The 22,270-nt window shown below is 32.6% G+C and overlaps 2 protein-coding genes across 2 annotated transcripts; both read right to left on the minus strand.

Annotated features, from left to right (window-relative positions):
• Window positions 1-59: 59 nt before the first annotated feature.
• LOC111707411 (uncharacterized protein DDB_G0283697) lies at window positions 60-14,144 on the minus strand. The gene is made up of 9 exons (XM_023480515.1): window positions 14,083-14,144; window positions 13,365-13,505; window positions 11,247-11,339; window positions 8,867-8,939; window positions 8,540-8,625; window positions 7,102-7,177; window positions 6,360-6,480; window positions 2,850-4,961; window positions 60-1,280 (listed from the first exon to the last, which is right to left on the minus strand). Exons 1-9 carry the CDS (start codon window positions 14,130-14,132, stop codon window positions 205-207), a joined length of 3,828 nt encoding a protein of 1,275 aa, XP_023336283.1. The 5' UTR covers window positions 14,133-14,144; the 3' UTR covers window positions 60-204.
• A 1,022-nt stretch (window positions 14,145-15,166) lies between these two features.
• Window positions 15,167-21,929, minus strand: LOC111707407 (cell wall integrity transcriptional regulator CAS5). The gene is made up of 7 exons (XM_023480511.1): window positions 21,809-21,929; window positions 18,674-19,535; window positions 17,796-18,130; window positions 16,723-16,981; window positions 16,487-16,525; window positions 16,098-16,147; window positions 15,167-15,251 (listed from the first exon to the last, which is right to left on the minus strand). Exons 2-7 carry the CDS (start codon window positions 19,532-19,534, stop codon window positions 15,167-15,169), a joined length of 1,629 nt encoding a protein of 542 aa, XP_023336279.1. The 5' UTR covers window position 19,535; window positions 21,809-21,929.
• Between the last annotated feature and the right edge of the window lie 341 nt (window positions 21,930-22,270).

Below are 22,270 nucleotides of genomic sequence, written 5' to 3' on the forward strand. Positions count from 1 at the left end.
GCTGTGCAAATCAACAAGATTTAAAACCTTAAGCTTATCTTTTTCTACTGAAACAAATGTTTTTCTAAAGAAAACAAATATATTTTGAACATTATACAATTATATAAACATTAACAATTTATAACAATACTAAATAAAGTTGAGCACCAAGAGCAAATATCACCTAAAAAATTGTTTTATATAAAATCTGCAGTACACCGCCGATTATTTGTAAACAATAGGAAAGTCTGGACTATTCACAGGTCTTCGGATCCGAACTTTTTTACGGGTCAGAAAAACTTCGTCGCTAAACAGTTTCCCTTCTCGATCCTTCTTCTTTCGACGTAAAATCTTTTTAAGAGTTCGTTCAGTAACATCTGTAGGTTCGGTGTCTACTGGTGAATTAGATCTAGATTCAGTATCATCTACTGGTGTATAAGGACTAGAATTATTTTGATTTAGTGTTTCTTGAACTTTTTGAACCATTCGTTCTTGTGGAGACAGCTGAAGAAGATTTCTATTAGTTAGGAGTTTTTTCTTCTTTTTTCTAATTCCAGTTGGTTCGGATTTTCGATTAGTAGAGGATAAAGTTGAAACATCAACTAAACTCTCCTTATTTTTGTTGCTTGCTATTCTAAACAGACTCTCTAGGGGAGACATACTTGAAGAACTGGGGAGTTCGTCTTTGTTTATAGTACGTGTTTCTGTAGTATTGGAGGTTGATGGAGAACTTAAAGTATTTGAAGAAGTTACATCTCCAAAGTCTTCAACCTTCTTTTCTATTTCATTTTTTAGTTCAGGTTTAGGCCTGAAAACAGGTCTTGGTCTGATGAAATTAGGTTTCCTTGTGGTGACCTCTTCAATGATTAGAACTCCAGGAGAAGTAGTTGTATCCGGGGTGGACGGCCCTTTAGTAAATATATTCTTCCTTCTGGTTGGTCTTGGTAAACCAAACCTAGACCGTGATTCTTCAACAGGAACAATATTTGTTATATCTTCATCAATCCTTTTCTCCTCAGCACCTTCAACCTTGTCAGTAGTTTCTTCAGATTTCACATCCTTGACATTTTCTTGATTTGTGTCTGAACTAGATTCCTCCAAACCTCTAATATTGTCGGACACCTTGGCGGTCAAACTAGGTCGGCGTGGAACCCCGAAAGTTCGCTTTCTGTTCTTTTGAAAGAGCTGTACCAGAGAACTTGCTGGAGGCTGTTCTTCAGCTTCTCTGGTTTCAGTTTCTATTTCCTGCTCAACAGCTACAATCTTCTTCATTTCAAGGCTTTCAATGTTACCAGTGTCTCCTTTAATATAAAATGTAAAGGGGCGGTCGGCGTAAAGAGTATAAAATAAAAATGCACACTTTTTTCTTAAAGGCTTCATTATTTTCCGATCACAATTCACAATGTAATTATCTTTTGGGGATGGAACTAACTGTGATATTGATTTTCATTAGGATCGGATAATAATTAAATATTCGAAAGAAAAAAGTGTGAAATTTTGCGTCATACCCTTTAATTGCGTTACCCTCCATTTATCAAGTTGCATCCTTAATTTATAATGGGAACCCGGAACTCTTTAATCTTTTATCTTAGGAAAACACCTTAGTTTTTCTTTCTCAACAAGTGTTATGAGTCATTTCATGAAGAACCACAATTGAAAATTATGAATTTTTTAGATATAAAAATATGGTTATCTTCATCGTTTTGCTCCAACGCAGGTTTCAAGGGTTGCAGCTGTAAATCGGCTATGCTCATATTTAGATCATGGATCGCTTGAAAAAGTCTCTTTATTTGCTTACTGAGGAGTAGAAAATATAGGAAATTGGGAATTTTGATTAAATTTAGATTAAGTTCTAATCATAGATTAATTAAAATAACAGATAGACTACTGAATGTCGTCTTTTCAAGATTTCAATGAAACTCGTTCACAAAAATCCTGAAACAGAAGCCCATAGGAGTTTTGCGCAGAGAGCCTGTTCTGCGCCGACTGCGTTAAACTCCTCTGGGCTGCTGCCTCAGGGTTTAAGTGAACGAGTTTCATTGTAATTTTGAAAAGACGACATCTAGTGACCTATCTGTTATTTTAATTAATTTATGGTTCTAATGTTGAGTCATAATAATGCCAGCTGGCAAAGAATTGAACACTCTATATTCATGCAGTTTGTTGTTAGTATAAACAATTGGTATTTAAAACGTTAAGAATTTATAGTTGGAAATATCTAAGGTTTAAGACACAAGGTTGCAAAAAGTAAAAATTATGAATTCCAGTTTAAAGCAAGTGTTCAGTTACCCACTTATTTAATTTACTACAGTTAACCCCAGAACTTAGGAGACACAGACAAAAGTTATAAAATGTCGGCTTCACAATTTTTCAATGTATTTTATACTACAGTTAACTTCAAATATAATGAAACATCGGAAAAATTTGTAAAATTGTATTCCTTACTTTCTAATAACATGGAATGTTGCAGATATTTTTTTAATTAAATGATTTTATTAAGCTCTTTAAAACTGTTCCCGCATATTCATGGCTATTTATTTATTTTTGAGATTACTGCAATTTACGTTTAAAGGTATAAAACCCATCAACAAATTTTGAAGGCGACATTTCATGAATTCTTTTGATGTCTTAAGATCTCTGGGGTAAACTAAAATCTCAGTTATTTAAGAAGAAATAAATAGCAATGAAATATGCGGGAACTGTTTTAAAGAGCTCCATATATAACTTCAATTAAAATAAGAAATATCTGTGACATTTCATTTTCAGTAGGTTTAGAAGACGACATTTTAAAAATTCTTTTAATTTCTCCCAAGTTCAGGGTTAAACTGTAGTAATTTTTACAATTCGGGGGTAAGGTGACTTATTATTACCTGAGTTTAGTTTATCTAAACCTTTATTCATCTTGTTTACAAGGCTAGCGAGGAATACTACAGGATCAGGACTGGTTGGTTCAGGTACAAGCTCAACTGTTCTCAGGGTAGGAGATATAGTAACAGGTTCTAGAGTAGCACGGGGAGAGGTAACTTCAAGGACTTCAGGTTCTATGCCAGGAGTAGTACTTTCATTGTTGTCTATACTTCCGTTGGAAGGTGAAGGTTCATTTTCATCTTGATTTGTATCTTGATTTTCATCGTGAATTTCATCTTGATTTTCATCTTGATTTTCATCTTGATTTTCATCTTGATTTTCATCTTGATATTTGGATTCAGGCACTTCTGTGTTTGATCGTCTGCCTTGAAAGAATGGTCGGCGGGGAAATGTTTTTCTAGGATCCATATTCAGTTTTATGTTCTGATTTCGGTTGAAGGAGTTTCTTGTGTTTACATTCTGGAATCCTGTTCTTGATTCTTCACGGTCGTCTTCATCCTCATTTCTAGCTCTGGACTCAAGATCTTCATCCTCGGATTCAGGCTGAATATTAGATTTGAAGGAAGACGACTCCTGGTTTTGAAGTTCATTGTTTCTAGATTGAAATAAGTCTTTGAGACGCTCATTCACTTCTTGTTGTTGTCGGCCATCTTGTATTTCTCGTGGTGGTAAGTTTTCATTATTGGGGATTTCATCATTTACAGGGTTTTCAGCAATTTCAAACTCATTGGTATTTTCAAATTCTTCCTCATAAAATGGTTCCTCGGTCGCTGTACGAAGAGTTGTTGTTGCTTCTGTTGTTGTATGACGTGTTGTTGTTGTTCTAGCTGTTGTTGAAGCCTTTCTTGGCCTTGTTGGTCTAGGTCTTTTTGTAGTTGTAGAAGTGGTTGTTGATTGAACTGTGGTTCTTGGAGGTTCTTCCATATAATCCTCCTCATATGCTGCCTCTTCCCCATCTTCTTCTTCATAAGCATAGTATTCTTCAGTAATATCTTTATCCTCAGGAAATTCTTCCTTAATAGGTTTTTCCACAGGTTCTTTCATTTCAACCTTTTGAGTTTTACCAGGTCGATGTTTCCTTGTGTTTTTATGCTTGGATTTAGAAATATTATTTCTATTTCCAGATTTTGAGAGTTTACTGCCCTGAGGTCTCAGGTTCTCAGATCTGATCAGTTTCTTGCCACCAGGGACAATCTCTTCATCATACTCCTCTAGGGAGTCAAGGTTGCTACTTTGATTCCGTATCGTCTCTGCTGATCTTGATTCATCTGTGTCAATTGACTTATTTTTGTTCTTTTTAGGATGGTTTCTTTGGACCTTGATATCATCTAAATATTCATCATAATCATCATAGTCATCAAACTCTGGAGCAGGTGTTGTCAGAGTTTTTTGTATGATATCATGGACATCAGCTGCTTGGTCCCACCTTTGTCTCTCTATGGCAAGCTTAACAAACTCCTCAAAAAGTGCCTGATTTCCCCTGAGCCCTCTACTACCTGAACTACTGGCTACACGCTCTATAAGTGTTCGGGGTCGACTCCTATAGTTTCTGTCATCGTAGAAATCATTCCTAAACCCATTGTTGTAATCCTCATAATCTATCACTCGCAGGCTAGCGGGCGATCTATCTTTTTCTGCGCAGTTTCTTCTTTCTTTATCTCTCTTATTTTTATCTTCTTCTTCAGCTTCTTCTTCTTCTTTCTCTTCATCTATTCTCACTTCTTCCTCTTTCTCCTCCAGTAAAGTTTTAGTAATGTTTGTCAGCCTTAGTAAAGCCTGAACTATAGATTTCTGTCCATTCAACTCAGCTTTTAGTTCTGTTGTATCTTCTTCTTCTTTCTCTTCTTTGACTTCTTCTTCCTCTTCTTGCTTTCTTCGTTGATCTAAGAGCGGAGTAAGTGCGAGGAGAAGTGAATCTATTTGTTCGTCATCTGTCCTGGATTCTACTTGATCTGATTTCTTCTCAATGATCGGAGCCAATACTTCTAGAAACCTGTCTTTCAGAGATTTGGCAGCTTTGGGATCAACACCATCTTTCAGCGCTTTTTCAATATTCCTATTCTCGTCATTTATTTTCTCTGCTTTAGCAAGATTCTCCTCTTCTCTGAGTATACCTGAATTTAATAAAATGAACAAATATTTCGTCACTCTTACAGGGACTGTATGATTTCAAGTGACCCTCCATTGATGAAGTGGCACGTCAGATTCACAACTGTAACCTTCTCTAATTAAGAATATATAAATCTTTTTGTTCATGAAAATTGTTTGTTTTATCCATAGAGAATAGAATATATAGAGAGGAATTTAATGGAAAAAAGTGTAACACGGCCATTTTGTTGTACTGTTTCCATACTGCAGGTGTACTTCACATATTTATGCTATATAACCTGTTGGGCCCTGGAATATCATTATATAGAAAATCTAAAATTATCTATGGTTTTATCCGTCGTTTATCTGCTTAAGTCATTTGTGCATGTTTTGCTTAAGAAACAATGGAAAAATTATCTAAATTAAACACTTTTCAAGAAAAAAAAACGTTATCTTCCACATTATTGTTCACATGAAGGTTTCAAGGGTACCGTTGTGAATTGGACGACACACGCTTCTCTTTAAATGGATGGTCACTTAAATTACAACGTCATTACTTTTAAAGGGAGTGTTAGCGAAAACTGAAAGGGAGTATAGGCTCACGTGACCTCAAAAATATTCAATCTAGTGCTGTAAGGACTGTAAGTGTAAACAGGTAGAAATGATAAATAAAAGCAAGCAAGAGTTGCATTGCCAATTAGAATCTATGTAAGAAAGTCACCAGAAAAAAAGTTTCTGGAAAAAAAAACCTGGAAATAAAAACATAGGTATAAAAGTCCAATTTTCTGAAGTCCTAAGACGAAATAAATATAAATAATAAACTGGTAATAAAGTCCTGAGTTTTTAATTCCTGGGACTTTTTTCCTAAAATAGTATATGGAGCTGCCTATAAAGTCTCAGGAAAGAAAATAAGATCACAGGAAATAAAGTCCTGAAGAAAATATAACCGAAAAAAAAACAAGAAAAAAAGCCCCGAGACTTACAAAAATGAGGTCAATTCTATGACTTTTCATATAAAATACTCTTTTTTTTCTATGCATCCGTATTTTGAATATAGCCATGAGTGTTTTAATACCAATTGCCCATTTATTACATGGTTGTAAACAACCTTCGTTCCCTTGCATTTTCTACTTTAATAAGACTTTTTTCCGCGGACGTTTTTTTATAAAATCATACTTTAAACGGATAAAAAGTCATAGAAAATTAAGTCTCAAAATGGTAAAACTTTATTTCCAGCGACTTTTATTTCAAGAACTTTTTCCACAGGACTTCTTTAGTCCCAAAATTTAAGACTTTATTTCCATAAACTTTTTCAGCGAACTTTGTTGCCGGTTACCACCAAGTACACTCATTAATTGGACATGCAATCCCATATGTTGATAAAAATATTAAAATTGTATAAGATATTTCAAACCAATACTGACCTATGACAGCAATGTTCTGAGCCTCTATCATCTCCTTAATCTTGGTGGTTTCCGAGGTTATTAGAGCAGTTAGGGCTGCGGGCAGTTTATTTGTCACCGCAGCTGTTGTAAAGTTTACATCCTTAAACACACAATTTTCATTTCTTATTTAACCCTATCCTGATTGGACTATTTAATATTGGTAAAATAAAGAGGTAGAGGGGGGGGGGGAGGCGTGTAAAAAGTGAAGAAGTTTGAGTGCTCTAATATAGTAAAAGCCGTTATTGAGTTATGGCATTCATTTTATATCAAAATTTATTTAAAGTAAAACATATTTGAGTAAAACATTTATTTAACGAAATAGACTGCAATATGTCTTTAATATTTAATAAAGTAAATGAAAAAAGTGTATCTGAAACTGCAATAAAAATAACCATGAGGTATAATACTATACATTCATAAAGTTACAGCGAACAATTGCAGTAGAAATAGCTTACTAACTTATTATCAAACTAGTTTGGGAACCCAGCGTTGCCCAGGGTACTCATAGTTAATCCCGTCGTTTAACCGCACAAAAATTTCGCTGTTAAAGTCGACCCACTCAACTAAGAATATCAAAACTAAAATAAGAACATTTCCGTGGTTCTCCCCAATTAGAATTTGAGGCAAATCAGTCCAGGGGTTACTATGTTATGATGGGACAAACAAACATCACAACAGAGACTAGAAAATATAAAAAATGTTTTAATGAATAATTGTGTTCCTTGAGAAGAAGTTGAGTAATATCGTTTAGTTTAATGATTGCTCGTGTGATTAGTTTATCGTTGGCTAAACTTTGCCTTTAATAATACAAATATGACAGCATTCAAGCTTTCTAGCATTTTCTTCCAAATAACGAAATTATTAACTGTTCGTTCAAAATAACTATCAGAATGGTAAATGTAGATATAAAATGTGTGGGATTTCCCTAAAATTTTGTTTATAATATTTTCTTAAATGTTAGTAAACAATTTTCGGTAAACTTTAATATCTTATCAGGGGATTTATTTGTATTTTAATATATTTATATTTTAATATATTTGTACTTTAATATATTTGCAGTTAAAAATGTTTTAGTTTAATATATTTGTATTTTAATATATTTGTAGTTTAATATATTTGTAGTTTAATATGTTTGTAGTTTAATATATTTGTAGTTCAATATATTTGTAGTTTAATATATTGTAGTTTAATATATTTGTAGTTTAATATATTTGTAGTTTAATATATTTGTAGTTTAATATATCTGTAGTTTAATATGTTTGTATTTTAATTTTTTTGTAATTTGATATATTTGTAATTTAATATATTTATAGCTTAATATATTTAATCTAATTGTAGTTTTTTAACATTAATAATTTATTTTGGATAAGGGGTGTGGGCACAAGCTCACGCACAGAAATAAATCGATATATAAATAAATCTATTTCCAGTTTATTATTGAGGTCTTACTATTACTTTGTTTTGCTTCCTGTTTTTCCTTATATTTGTAGTTTAGTATTTTAATTTTTAAACATTTTTGTAATCAAATATAGGTTTAATATATGATTTTAATATACTTGTAGTTTAATATATTTGTATTTATTTATACTTGCATTTTAATATATTTGTAGTTCAATCTTCTTTTTCAATTGTGGACATTTTCTCTTTGTATACATTGCAAAATAAAAGCTAACAACAAGTTTGCGGATATGATAGTAAAAATTTGTGGATTTCCAAAATTTAATGAAAATCACATGTTTGTTGGAGGAAATTTATGAAATTTTAACATCAATAACCATTCCCTGGGGTCATGTGAGGTCCCTCAAAAAAATTGTGCCGGATCGGTTCAGACGTTTTGACGTTTATTGGATACAAACAAACAGACAGACAAGCAACGATCAGGCCAAAATTTTGTGTGGGACCTCACGTGGCCTCATATTTTATGGCTAATCAGACTTTAAATATGTAATCTAAAAATGTTTTTATCTTAAATTATTTAAATTTGAAATATCTTGAAAACGCGCGAAAAAATGAAATCCAAAAATTGAAAAAAAGAGACTTTTATACTGTACAAAGAGAAGATGCTCACAGATCAAGCCACAGTTAAAAGTTGAAAAAGAAGATGGGAGCGAAGCCCCCTAAATGCCTTGTCTATTGATATTTGATATATTTGTAGTTTCCTAACAGAATCTTGAAGCAGAGTAAACTCCTCGCTATTGCTCGTGTCAGGTTTAGAGATCAGCTCTTTGATATCAGCTGTCTCAGCCTGCATAAAGTCTGTTTTCAACTTGACTAAACATTTTTTAATTTTTTTTTTTTAGAATTTTGGAATACTTTTCAGAGCCTTAAAAGAAAGATAGAAATAAAAACGTATCCACTAAAGCAAACCACCAACCCCCCAACCTCCCCCAAAAAAAAGACTATAGACAAAAAGTTGACTTTTTTCATTTTTGTTGATCTTACACTGCACTGAAGAATACTTAAAAATATAAAATAGAAATACTGACTTGAATAAATTGTGCCAGGGCTGGAAGTGCTCTTAGAGCAGAAGAAGTTTGTCTCTCTGTCTTCTCCTGCTCCCTGCATTTCAAAATATATTTTTATTAATGCTCTAGAGGAAAAGTCTGTTTCTTTTTTGCTTAAAGGGAGTGACCGGCAATGTATGGTAGTTGAACTGAGAATGTAGTATTGTGGAGAAATTTTAGGAATCATTTGAGACTTATTAGACATTTTCACAATACTACATTCTCAGTTCAACTACCATATACTGCCGGTCACTCCCTTTAAGTACACATTATTAATGTCAAATTTTCATTTTATAGAGATAACATTCCATTAACTTTTTACACAGAAAATTCCAGCCTGAACTCTGAACGCTTAATTTTCATTTGCTCAGTTGAATTAAAATATTTCGATCACATTTTTATAGCTTTCCCAGCCTTTTATAGTAGATTATTTGTATGCAGGAATTTGTGTTCTCCTTTTCAGGTTAAATTTGAAAATATTGTATTAAATATCTATTTTAAGCTTGGAGGGTGATTTGCTTTTGATATTTGGACCAAATATTTTCAAATACTGAAATAATAATAATATTATAAATTTTCAATAATTTACAACAAATCTCCAAAATAAATCCTTATACAAGTACGTTTCAATATTGAAAAGAGGGGAAGAGGAGGTATTTTTGAATTTTTTTTTCAGGAATAACCAAAAAACTCTGAAATAAGAAGACGACTTTTAGAATCAAGTCATACTTTTAAAATTCCAACGAGCTTGAGATACAGCAGTTGTGCAGTGTAAACAGATCATTTTCACTTACCTAGTAATTTTATAAGTTTCTAGTAAAACTATTTGCTTTGTGACTCGTGACAACATCAAATAAACTTAATTATTGTCGTCTTCCTATTCCACTGTTTTCTGGTTATCACTGTACATCAAACATACATATTACTCATTCCACAAATAAAACATTTATGAAGCAAAGATGAACAAGAAACTTCACAAAATGTGATGATTGTCTTAAATACAAATATGGAAATGTTAACATTTAGTTCCAAACGATCATTTAAGTTACAATTATTGAACAAAAATTACCAGTTCTTAAGAAAAAAATATATAGTAAAAAAATATATGTATCTATGTAGAGGAACAAAAAATACCAGTTCTTAAAAAAAAAAAGAAAATAATATATGTATCTATGTAAAAGAACAAAAAATACCAGTTCTTAAATAATCGTAGAAAAAATAATAAAAATCTGTCCAACAAGAGAAAAACTTGTATTGAACCTTGAGTTTTTATTTTCCTTTGGTTTACTGTAAACATAAGAGAGAAAACGAGAAAAGAAGAAAAAAGTATAAAATAGGATTAGTAATTGCAGGTTTGAGTTCGACTGTGTAAGATAAGATAAGATAAGGGAGGATCTGAAGAACCCCAATCTTGGAGAGCCCAGACCGCCATCGGTGCTAACTCCCATGAGCTCCGGCACCCCCCGGCTCCCATACTTACGATGGAAAGATGCTACCAGTGGGTCAGGCAAAATCACAAAGTGATCCTGATGTGCATCCTCCAAGATTAAAATGTCGGGGTACTTATCTTACACCAGTTATTCGGCCAGAAAAAGGTATAAAAAGGGCAATGACAACAGCATGGAAAACAACACCGTTATTGTATTTCGTATGTATGCGAAGTACCTCGCAGTACTTCAACTTTTTTCAACACATAAAATTTCTTGAATCTAAAAAAAGTTAATATATTCAATTAAGCGTTTCTTTGTCTGTATATATCTGATATTTGTCGGAAATTAACCAGGGCTCGGAGGATAAAAAAAGATAAGGCTCTACCTGAGTAAAACTCCTTTTATTTGGTTGAGCTTGGCTAGGGCTCGCATTATAAAAAGATGAGGCTCTACCTGAGTAAAACTCCTTTTATTTGGTTGAGCTTGGCTAGTGCTCGGAGTATAAAAAGATGAGGTTCTACCTGAGTAAAACTCCTGATATTTGGTTGAGCGTGGCCAGGGCTCGGAGTATAAAAAGATGAGGCTCTACCTGAGTAAAACTCCTGATATTTGGTTGAGCTTGGCCAGGGCTCGGAGTATAAAAAGACGAGGCTCTACCTGAGTAAAACTCCTAATATTTGGTTGAGTTTAGCCAGGGCTCGGAGTATAAAAAGATGAGGCTCTACCTGAGTAAAACTCCTGATATTTGGTTGAGCTTGGCCAGGGCTCGGAGTATAAAAAAATGAGGCTCTACCTGAGTAAAACTGCTGATATTTGGTTGAGCTTGGCCAGGGCTCGGAGTATAAAAAGATGAGGCTCTACCTGAGAAAAAACTCCTGATATTTGATTGAGCTTGGCTAGGGCTCGGAGTATAAAAAGATGAGGCTCTATACCTGAGTAAAACTCCTGATATTTGGTTGAGCTTGGCCAGGGCTTGGAGAATAACAATTTCCGTGTCTGAACCTAAACCCCCTCGGTCTTCATCTCTAAAAGAAAATCTTTGTTTTTACATATTTCTGATGATACATTTTACATATTTCTGATGATACATTTTAAAAGTTTGATGTTTGTGTTGGAAATATGATTATTGTTAACATTTAATATATTGATTGATATTTATGACGTATTAAATGATATTTATGACGTACTAAATGATCAGCTCTCAAAATAATTGGATCTCTATTCAGAGAATAACACATATTTTAGATCCAAGATTATATTACAAAAATTAGTTCAAGTTTGAGAAAAATTGAAGAAAAAAAGAAGAAAAATTTAGAAAATTACAAATAAATTAAGAAATCAACAAAAAAAAAATAATATTTCTGTAGCAAAATTCATGAAGTTGTTGTATAAGAATACGATATTTGAGCAATCTGGTTTATATTAAATGGTGATATAAAGCAAATTGTTTAACTGGTAGCTTGCTAGTCCTGACTTATGAAGTAAAATGGGTCGTGTTAGTTTCTCATTTGTTGTGTTTCAAGTTCATTTTGCAATAATCAAAATCATAACTTGTGTCGAAAATAAGTTTTCCTTGTACACAATACAAATTAATTTTTTATGTTTAAATCATAATTTAAGTTAAGAAATACATTATCTTTCATCAAAAAATTTTGCACAGTAAATAACAATAACACAGAAATTCGAAGATTTTTTTTCGTGGATTTTCAAAATTTTACGAAAAAAAAATATTTGGAGACACATTTTTCTAATTTTGAGCATCCATAAACCTTCCCTGGGGTCATATCCATCATAAAATATGGGCCCGATCGGTTCAGCCGTTTTAACGTTTTTTTAATACAAACAAGCAACGGCACCCAGCCATACTTCACCTAATTTTTCCTAAATCTATTTTTGACCCACTTTCAGCTATTAGGTTTTATAACATTTCTCTGTCTTTGATCTATAGTTTGTGTTGTTAAGTTTCATTTAGTATTTAGTATTTATTTTCAAACACAAAATACAAAAAAAAGCTTAAAATAAAACCCAAAAGAAAATTTATTATGAGCCAATCTATATATATACATATACAGGGTGAGTCTAAAAAAAGGGTGAAAAGCGAAATCTCTCATATAACAAAGCATTCTTTTGGTAATCTCATTTTTAACGAATATGTATAAAATTAAAAAAATAGACCCTTAAAAAATCCGCAAAACTATTTTTTACTCAAAAATAGATAAGTAGAAAAACAAAAGGGCGGGAATATATTGTTTCTATCACACCTTATAAAATCTTAAACAGATCAGATCAGTAGTTTCCGAAAGAAAGCGCGAAATTAAATTCAGAAAATCCTTAATTTTATTTTTGAAAAAAAAATCATTTTGATGATTTTTTTTTCTTTTTTAATTCTTTTTCTAGTTTGAATTTTTGAGATAGGTAAAATATCTGAATTATAATATTAGGAAAATAGTACGCAACAAAAGTTTATTATAAGAATATGTTGATTTCTGAATTTAATTTCGCGCATTTTCTCCAAAACTGCTCTGGTTTGTTTAAGCTTTTAAGGTGCGATTGACATAATATATTGCCGCACTTTTGATTTTCTATTCATCTAATTTTCAAAAAAAAAATTCAAAACTTTCTTACATATTTTTCAAAAATAAAATTACCAAAAAAATGCTGCTATAAATTCAGGATCTCGCTATTCACGTTTTTTTACTCCTCCTGTACGAACTTTGCTTGTCTGGGTGACTCAGCAGTTGGTGTAACAGACCAGCTTTTATACAGTATAATTTGAGGTTTTCCAAAAAAAAATGTTTGGTGGGGGGGGGGGGGGCACAATGTACTAACCGGGTCAGGATTTGTTGTTTCTTCAATTGTATTTTTTAAGAATTTTTTGGTATTTAAAACGCATCCGTCGAAAAAAAACTATATAAAAGCGAAAAAAAAGAATTTAAGTTTAACATATCAAATTGAGATCGGAACTTTAAGATATGGACCAAACTTTTATATCAGTTGGGGGGGGGGGTGGTCCCGAAATATAAATATGGTTTAAAGAGCAGATGAACTACCTGATTGCCTGTTGAAGAGTTCTGGACACACTCCTGTTCTGTTCCTTCAATATGTTCTTGAGCTCCTCCATCTCCGAGTCCAGTATACTACGTATCTCAGCTGGTATTTCTCGAACTGATGACTGGGTTCTATCATTCTCTCTGAATCCAGTATATTCAATATTTTGTACACAAATTCCTAAATTTTCTTCACAGTAAAGCTAAGCTAAGTTGAAACGGATAGGATTGGGTTGAGCCGGTACTGCCGCATGTAAACTTAAATTGCAAACTATGACTTTTGATTATTCAAACTATTTAACCTTTATAGTTTACAGATAGATAGTTTACCCCCAAACTACAGGTTACTGGGGATGGGCATCTTTTTTAAAACGAAAGAAAAATATGACAGTTTTTCGTTTCGTTTTATTTTTAAAAACTAAACGATTTTTAGCTAAAACTTTAAAAAGTTGCCAATTTCAAAAAAGCTTTTTTTGAAACCGAAAGATTCTAAAAAATCTTTTCTACTTTTTCTCATTTGCAAATTTTAGACCTGTATCATCTAGTTTGTAGTTTAAGAATAAATTTCAAAATATTTAAATTTGTTTGGAAATTAAAAAACAACATTTTGATATTTTTCCGGATCATAAAAAAACCCAAAATTTTTGTAAAATATAATGGATTTAAACATTTAAAAAAATATTTCTGTGATGTTTTCACCAAAATGTTGAGAATATTATTCCTGAGGAGTAGGGATGATATCTCGTTAAGTCTTGACAATGCTTTTATCATATTCTAAATAAAAAGTAATTGATAAGTTGATAGAGACTAATGTCAATTTTACACTTATTATTAACTGAAAAAAAATCTGAAACAATCTTTTAGGAACTGTTTTTTAAATAGCATTGGCATATTAATACAAATTATTTGTAACTTGAAAACCTTGATTTCAGATTTCTTCAATCTGAAAAAAGATAATTGTTATTTGCGAATTTATACAGCAAGAGACAGTAAATAAAAATACTTAATTTGTTTGTTTTTAAGACAATGAAAGATAAGATTTAGAGGGTATAAGCCCTGACCCTTTAGTAAAAGTAAATTCAACCCAAAGTCTAACCGCGTCAACCTTGCTGCACCGGCTAGTCCTATTGAGTGTCTGCTTTATTTACCCAATGTCCGGGCGATACAGTACAAACTTGTACCGGAAAGGTTGACCTGGCTTGGAAATTCCAATGTACTACGGCTGCCCGTGATAATGTAGTTGTGTATCGGTCATGTTTTACTTGAAACTAGATCCACTTATTACTCGTATCGAAATATTTTCATAGGATTTCCTCATATCGTGCAGTTTTTTATTATTTAATTAGTTATTTTCCATTCATCTTAATTCTGTATAATATGTTAAAACTTTGTATTTTCCCCTAATTTTTTAGACATCAAACATAATAAATCAAAAGGAATTGAGTCTTTGCCACAAACTTAATTTTTTTAATCCCTATATCTTTGCAACCTGATGTTGAAGTTAAAAGTTTGAAATATCTACACCATTGGGTTGCAAAGATTAAGGGATTAGAAAATCAGAGTTTGTGGCAAAGCCTCAATTCCTTTCTTCCAAATGATGATCTTAATAAAATTTACTTCGGCAAAACAGATTCGGATTTGGAGTAGAATCATGATTATACGATTTAGATCATTTTTCCTTGAACGAGACAATTTTAATTGTAAATGTAAATGTAAATGTAAATGTAAATTTAAATATCTCTTTACTCAGTCTTGTATCCAGTAATATATCCCTAAATATATTCTATTACAGGGTGTCTCTTTACTCAGTCTTGTATCCAGTAATATATCTCTAAATATAAACTATTACAGTGTATCTCTTTACTCAGTCTTGTATCCAGTAATATATCCCTAAATATATACTATTACAGTGTATCTCTTTACTCAGTCTTGTATCCAGTAATATATCTCTAAATATATACTATTACAGGGTATCTCTTTACTCAGTCTTGTATCCAGCAATTTATTTATAAATCAGTATAATAAAACAAGACATTCGTATACATATATGTTGCCTATAGCCGGCCAATCGGCTGGACCGATTGGGCTGAAATTTTTTGTGGACAATCAGGGGTGGGCGGGGAGTATTATAGGCTAAAAATCGAAAATATATTTTTTCAAATTTATTTATCCAGGGGCAACGCCGGGCCCTCCAGCTAGTATATACTAATACAGGATGTCTCTTTACTCTTGTATCCAGTAATTTATCCCGAAGTATATTCTATCACAGGGTGTTTCTTTAAAAACTTATTAATTTTTACAATTTGACTTTTTCCTAGTAGACTTTTCAACTTATATTTACAAAATTTGATCTTTTCTAGTAGACTATTCAACTCAAAGAAATTGAGTCTTTTTCACAAACTCAAATTTTGTAATCTAAGAAACCTGTGGTTTGAACCTTTGATATTTCAAACTTAGATTGTTTGATGAAACAGAATATAAAGTCTGCGACATTGGATTGCAAATTGATGAAGTGAGTTTATGGCAAAGACTCAATTCCTTTGTGAAAATTTACATTTCTTGAAAACCATTTCCCTTCATTGTAATTGACTGGAAGATAATAGATAATTTATACTTAACATCATAATATGCAAGAGGGTTTATTTTATACACCATAAACCTTATATAACTGCAGCATGATTAATATCTAGATATAGGATGTTTTTAAACTTGTTAAAAATTTAAAATAAATCTTGCCTGAGGCTTGAAGTTTCTGACTTGATGAGAGAAGTGAGTGAATTTTGGTTCTATAGTTAATAAACATTTTCAATATCAGACAATTACTATAATAATCTAAATGTAAAAGTATCAAATTGATTTGATAACGTTGATGGGATTTTTCAGGGCTTGACGGTTCAACTATATACTCAATATCAGAAATTTAAAATGTTAAAATTCAATAATTTTACAATTTATAATTTTTTAACTTAATTTATGGCAGTCAAGCTTTAAATAGTGTATAACCCAGAGGTTCAGATTTTACATTTAAAATATCAAAGTTAAATTACTGAATCAAACAAATAACGAAAATTGCTCGCCAACACAACACTACCATTTTGTAATGATTTTTTTATTTAAATGCTTTCCTGAATCAGATCTTTAAGTTCTGTGAAACGTTGATTTTCCTAAAATATTAGAATATTTAGCACTTAACTATAAGAATAACAGTGGGAATATCAGGAGGATATATAGATAAATATAGCCGGTACCGTTGTGAATTGAACATACCATTCTATAAATGTGGGTCCACTTGAAATTGCGCATAAATTGTCTTTAAAGCATTACCAAAATTATTATATTTTAGCTGTATGCTTAATGTTACCTTCAAGTCTTTAATGTCCTCCAACGCCTTGTTAGCAATGATTGGTTCAGGTTTATTTAAGGTTTCAATTGTCCTCTTCCTCTCACCAATCTCTTCAACTCGTCGAACAAGCTTTAATGCTTTCTCAATCAATCCTGTCAGCTTCTTCGACTTCTTGGGTTTACTAGTCTTACGCGGTATTCTTGGATTTCCTGCGCCCAGCTCATCTAGATATTGGTTTTCATCTTCCAGATCCTTCCAGAGCTCCTCCAGTTCCTGCCTATTCAAGGGGTTTAATTAGAAGCGATCCTTTACACAGGGTAAAGACGACCTGCATGTATTAAAATAAGACGATCACGCAAGACTAAATAAAGTCTTTTGTCATGAATATAGTTTTTTATGGCTTATTTAATGATTGGGCAAAGAAAGAAACAAGTTTATACCGTTGCAGAATAATAGGGATAAAATGAAACAAACTGTATAAATTCTGTACAGTCGTCTCTGAATTCTCATTTTTGTTGGGCAACTTTGTATGCAGCGCCCTCAACAACTCACAGCTGGAAAAATGTGATAATGAAAATATAATGATTATAATTATATAATCTATAAAATTGAGGGTTACTTTGATTAAATTGGCAGTTTTGGGTCTTTTTTATAAAGAAAATCGAAAAACTTCTCTTTATTGTGTCGTCTTCGTCGAAAAAAAAATGCTGGGTTGAATCGTGGAAATTAAATTCGAGGATTAACGAAACTGCAATGAAATGCCGGATTATAAAACCTTAGTACACCTTAAAACACAGCTGAATATACTTTCAGCTGAATACCAGCGGGTTTTGATAAGTTTAAACACACATATCTCAATACTACACGAATACACGGTTTTAAAGGTATCGTTGTAAATCGGACAATGTCCTCCTTGAATGAAGGTTTACTTAAAATTATGCTTACAGTCCCTTTAAGGATGAATAAATATTTAGTTTTATTTCACTAGACTTTATGTTAGCTTTGGTTTTTTGGACAAACTGGCAAAATTATCATTGATATTGAGAGCAACCTTTTAATCACAGTGGAATAGGAACTGAACAAATAATTACCTTTGTTTCTCAAGCTCCAAAGCTGGTGTATCTCCAAATAGAACATCTTCCAAAGTTGTTAATCTCTCCTGCTTAGGCGGTTTTTCAATTTCTGCATCAGTCTCAAGAACATCGTCAACATCTTCATTGTTATAAACATCTTCTTTAGTAGATAGTGATTCAGATTTATCTTCTTTTTCAGGGGTTTCGGATTTCTCAAAATCATCCTGTGTGTCATCATCACCTTTGGGAGGATTGAAAAAGTTCCAAAATGACAGCGGCGTGGTTGTATGGACAGAGCTTGTGGATTTTTCCTCCAATATCTCCCGGGTTTCCGCTTTCTCACGTGTCTCATGCTTCAAAATCATAAAATTTACCAGCTGTCAAAATCAAAGGGAAAAAAATGAAAAAAATTACAATTTGAAGACAAAATTAAAATTTCAAAGAATACTTTGTACCTTTCGACCTCCGAATTCTTAAAAGCTGTTCTTTAATGCATATTGCTGACCAATTAAAGAAATAGTTTGCATTAAAATAGAACCGGAACACCGGACCTCAGACCCTTTCTATATGCATGTCCAAAGTTATAAGTTATCTATATGTTTCTGATTTGCAAAAAAGATTTGCACTATTCACCTTGCAGAGAAACCAGTTAAGCGAATGCAATCTAGAACATGGCAAACATGTTGCATATCCGGTTTTAAAACTGATTAGGTTTCTAGTTTTATCTATTTAACGCAGAAAGCAGCTTTAAAGTACATTTCAACGGGGTAAGATTCGATCACAAAATTGTTAGGTTATGAATCGTCATAAAATAGAAGAAAATATTATTTCGATCTTATTTTACGTTGCCAACAAAAAAGTCAAACTTTGAGTAAAACCAAAAATATATGATTTGCCTCATTAGCGCTTAAGGTGAAGGGAGAGGAAAAGTTGAAGTTAAAAGATGTAAAAGGTTTGTATTCATTTAGAACTGGAGCTTCGCTGCTAGCATCTGGCTGGGGTGTACTGTTCACTTCAGAGTGGTTTTCTAGTTCAATAATGTTGTCGATAGATGGCGGAGGTAGGGTTTGGATTAAACTCTTGTCAGGCCTGGTAGAGGATAGATCTCTGTATAATCTTGTATCAGATGTGTCTGATGAATCTTGTACATAAACCAGGTGTACTGCTGAAGGAGTTGTACTATGTACATAAGGAGGAGGGGTGGGGGAGGAGACTATAAATGAATTGTATGCATCAGACGGAAAATTTGTATTTTGTCCTGGAGAACTTTTTTCCTCTGATCTCCCATAGTTGGAATTTCTTTGCTGTGGGAAATAGGACAATTGGGAGTAAGAAGGCTGCGTTTGATGTTGTTGTTGTTGTTGTTGTTGTTGTTGGTGTTGGGTTGACTGTTGTTGGAAAGCAGGTGAATTTAAGGATTGAAACCGATGTTGAGAATTAATTTGGGATTGAAACGGAGAATATTGATGCTGTGGAGGTCCATGCTGGGGATGAGGATGAGGCTGTTGATAATGATTCTGAGACTGATGTTTCTGAAAGGGTTGAGGATAAAATGAAGGTTTTGGACTTATCACAGGTTTCCAATCATTCCTCTTTGTATCAACTCTGGGTCCAAAGGTTGATCCGAAGAATGTAATTGATCCATGTGGAAGAGATATACCTAGGAATGAGGAGGGGGTAGGATCAAGGGATACGGAGGAGAAGGAGAAGGATGAGAGGAGGAGTAGAGAACAGAATACTGATCTGTAGTTCTCCATTCTGAAAAATTTTGGTAATTTAATATATTGTTGGTTTTTATGTATTAATATCTATTGCATATATTTATCGACATTTAATATCTAATATCCCAATCTATCTATAAGTCAGAAAATATAAAAATATGTATAATATACATATAGCACAAGCTGAGGTGCCCGTGGAAAAAAATCGATTTTGGAAAAAAAATTATGTTTTAAAAAAATTCAAATTGGCCAGCTATAGCTTACAATATACAAACATATATATATTAGCGAAGAGCTTAATTATAAAGAAGGTTTGAAGAACTTTTTCCAATTCTTCTAATACTTCTAATTTATACATTTTACAACTTTTTTCTTTAGAACATTATTTAACCCATTTAAATAGCTATAAGCTAAAAGGATGCGTAAGTGTTATAAAGAGCTAAATCTCATAAAAAATTTAAGTTTTTTTAATATCAAATATTAAATAAGTCTAAAAACCCCCGTTCCCTGAATAGAGTGATCTAAATTACTACAAAAATATTTATTAAAGCGTATGAAAGTATGAAAGTAAAAAAGTGAAATAATAAAAACATTTGATTCACTTTATTGGTGAAGGAAAATATCTTGACAAATAAAGATGAAATACATTTATTAATTCTTATTTCTTTTTTAAGTACGAACCCCATTTTCTGCATCTCTGTCCTGTACGAGTACGTGAAAATTCTAATGCCTGGTAAAATGAATGCAGTGCACTTGATCAATTTATTTTAACTTGGTATCTGGTTTTAAATCTTGAGTTGCAAACCCCCTGCTAAACTAAAGAACCCTTCTTCTCCCTATTGTATCAGTTCTTGTTGGAGTTGCTGTTGAGTAAATCTAACCCCCATAGCAGACTGCTTCCTTTTGTTATAGGCTTTCCACAGAACTATAAAATGTTGAAATACAACAACTGCAAGTAGGTCCCAATATATCTGGTATAAGTAAAATAAGGCATTAAGGCAGTGCCTAAGGACTCAGTCATGGTAAGTATAAAATTCCATCATTTCTTTCTATGTGAGGGGCATGTAGTAAACATCTACTCCATAACAAGTTCTCTAAACGTATCTATCCAGGTATAATCCGTCCTCTATCAAATCATGCAGGACTAAATCCCAGGCTCTAAATTTTACACAGGGACACACGCGTAGCTATCAAAATCCACCTACTAATCCAATGCTCTAAATGCCACACAAGGACACAAGCATAGCTGTAAACCAAGCTATATATCGATCCCAAATGATGGGGACAATCCGGTGCTCTAAATGCCACACAGGGACACACGCCTAGCTATACAACAAGCTATATATCGATCCCAAATGATGGGGACAATCCGGTGCTCTAAATGCAACACAGGGACACAAGCCTAGCTATACAACAAGCTATATATCAATCCCAAATTAACTAGGACAATCCTACTTGTTTAAAAAACAGGGTTTCAGGATTACTTTCTCGCAGTAAACAGTACGGATTTATTCTACCAACTGAGGTGTATTTCTTAGTTGAGATTAGAATTGGGTTTATTAACAGCGTAATTACAAGTTCTGCACTGTTATATATATATAACGTAGTTAAATAATCACAATATGGGTATGATGGAGTTACATGGAATGGGTTATTCGCAATACAGGATTTGCGTCATTACTATAACTGGCATATTTACTATATGAACCAAGGTACGACATAAATTACAATAGGCCTCAATCTTTGCTACAGGCTTTTGTTTGTTGGAAAAGCTAGACAATTTGAGATTAGCGCTAGCTCAAATAATTTTTGAGTTATCGCAAATAAAAATTATTAGGGTTAAGAATGTGTGTAATTTTTATTGAGATGTCCCAAAAATTCTGTTTCTAATTGAGAGCAAAATATTTTAAATTTCGAAATTTTTTCGATTATTTAAATTTAAAAACGAAATACAAGGGTTAAAGCAGTTCGCGTCAGTTTCAGACAGTAGTTTTTCGCGCGTCAGTTTCAGACAGTAGTTTTTCGTGACCTTTTATAAAAAATGTCTCGGTTTGACATTCAAGGTCAAACATATTTAAATATGGCCAAAGAGAGAATTTAAAGTTGAAGAATATTGAATATGAATATTGGAGCATATGGGTTTTATAATAATCCCAGCAAAAAAGTAACTAGATGATTAAAAAGATACCAATTAAAACTGAGTCTGTTTGATTATTCATAATGATATAATAAACGAAAATAATCAATATAATTGAAAATCTTAGCGCTGTAGTCTACCAAAATATTCATGGTTTTTTATTAAAAAATAACCTGCTGATTTTTAAAAGGAGTTGGTCAAGGTCATCTTCTATTCCCGGCTCTGCTAATCAGCACACTTCTTTATTTTCTCAGATGTCTAGTCCGTCTTAAATGTTTACATTTAAACAAACATATCTCTGAAATAGGAAATGATTATTTTTGCAAAGACAATTTCCATAGAAAAGTAGTCTCTGCAGAATATAAGAGACGAGCTGAAGTGCCCGGCGCTTGTAAAAAAATCGATTTTGGAAAAAGAAAATCAAATTTGTTTAACCTTTGTTCCTCCAATGTTACCCATGGGTTACCTAAAAAATGTCAGGCAATTTAGTCCAGCCGTTTGCCCAGCTATAGGCTATATAAAAATATAAATATATATGAGCGAAGAACTTTAATATGTAGAGGGAAAATTAACTCAGTGGATCAAATATAACTTAATAAATGAGAAAACTAGATTACTATCCATAGCAAGTTTAC

Source organism: Eurytemora carolleeae, unplaced genomic scaffold (genome assembly GCF_000591075.1).
Source record: "Eurytemora carolleeae unplaced genomic scaffold, Eaff_2.0 scaffold272, whole genome shotgun sequence".
Lineage (NCBI taxonomy): Eukaryota > Metazoa > Arthropoda > Copepoda > Calanoida > Temoridae > Eurytemora > Eurytemora carolleeae.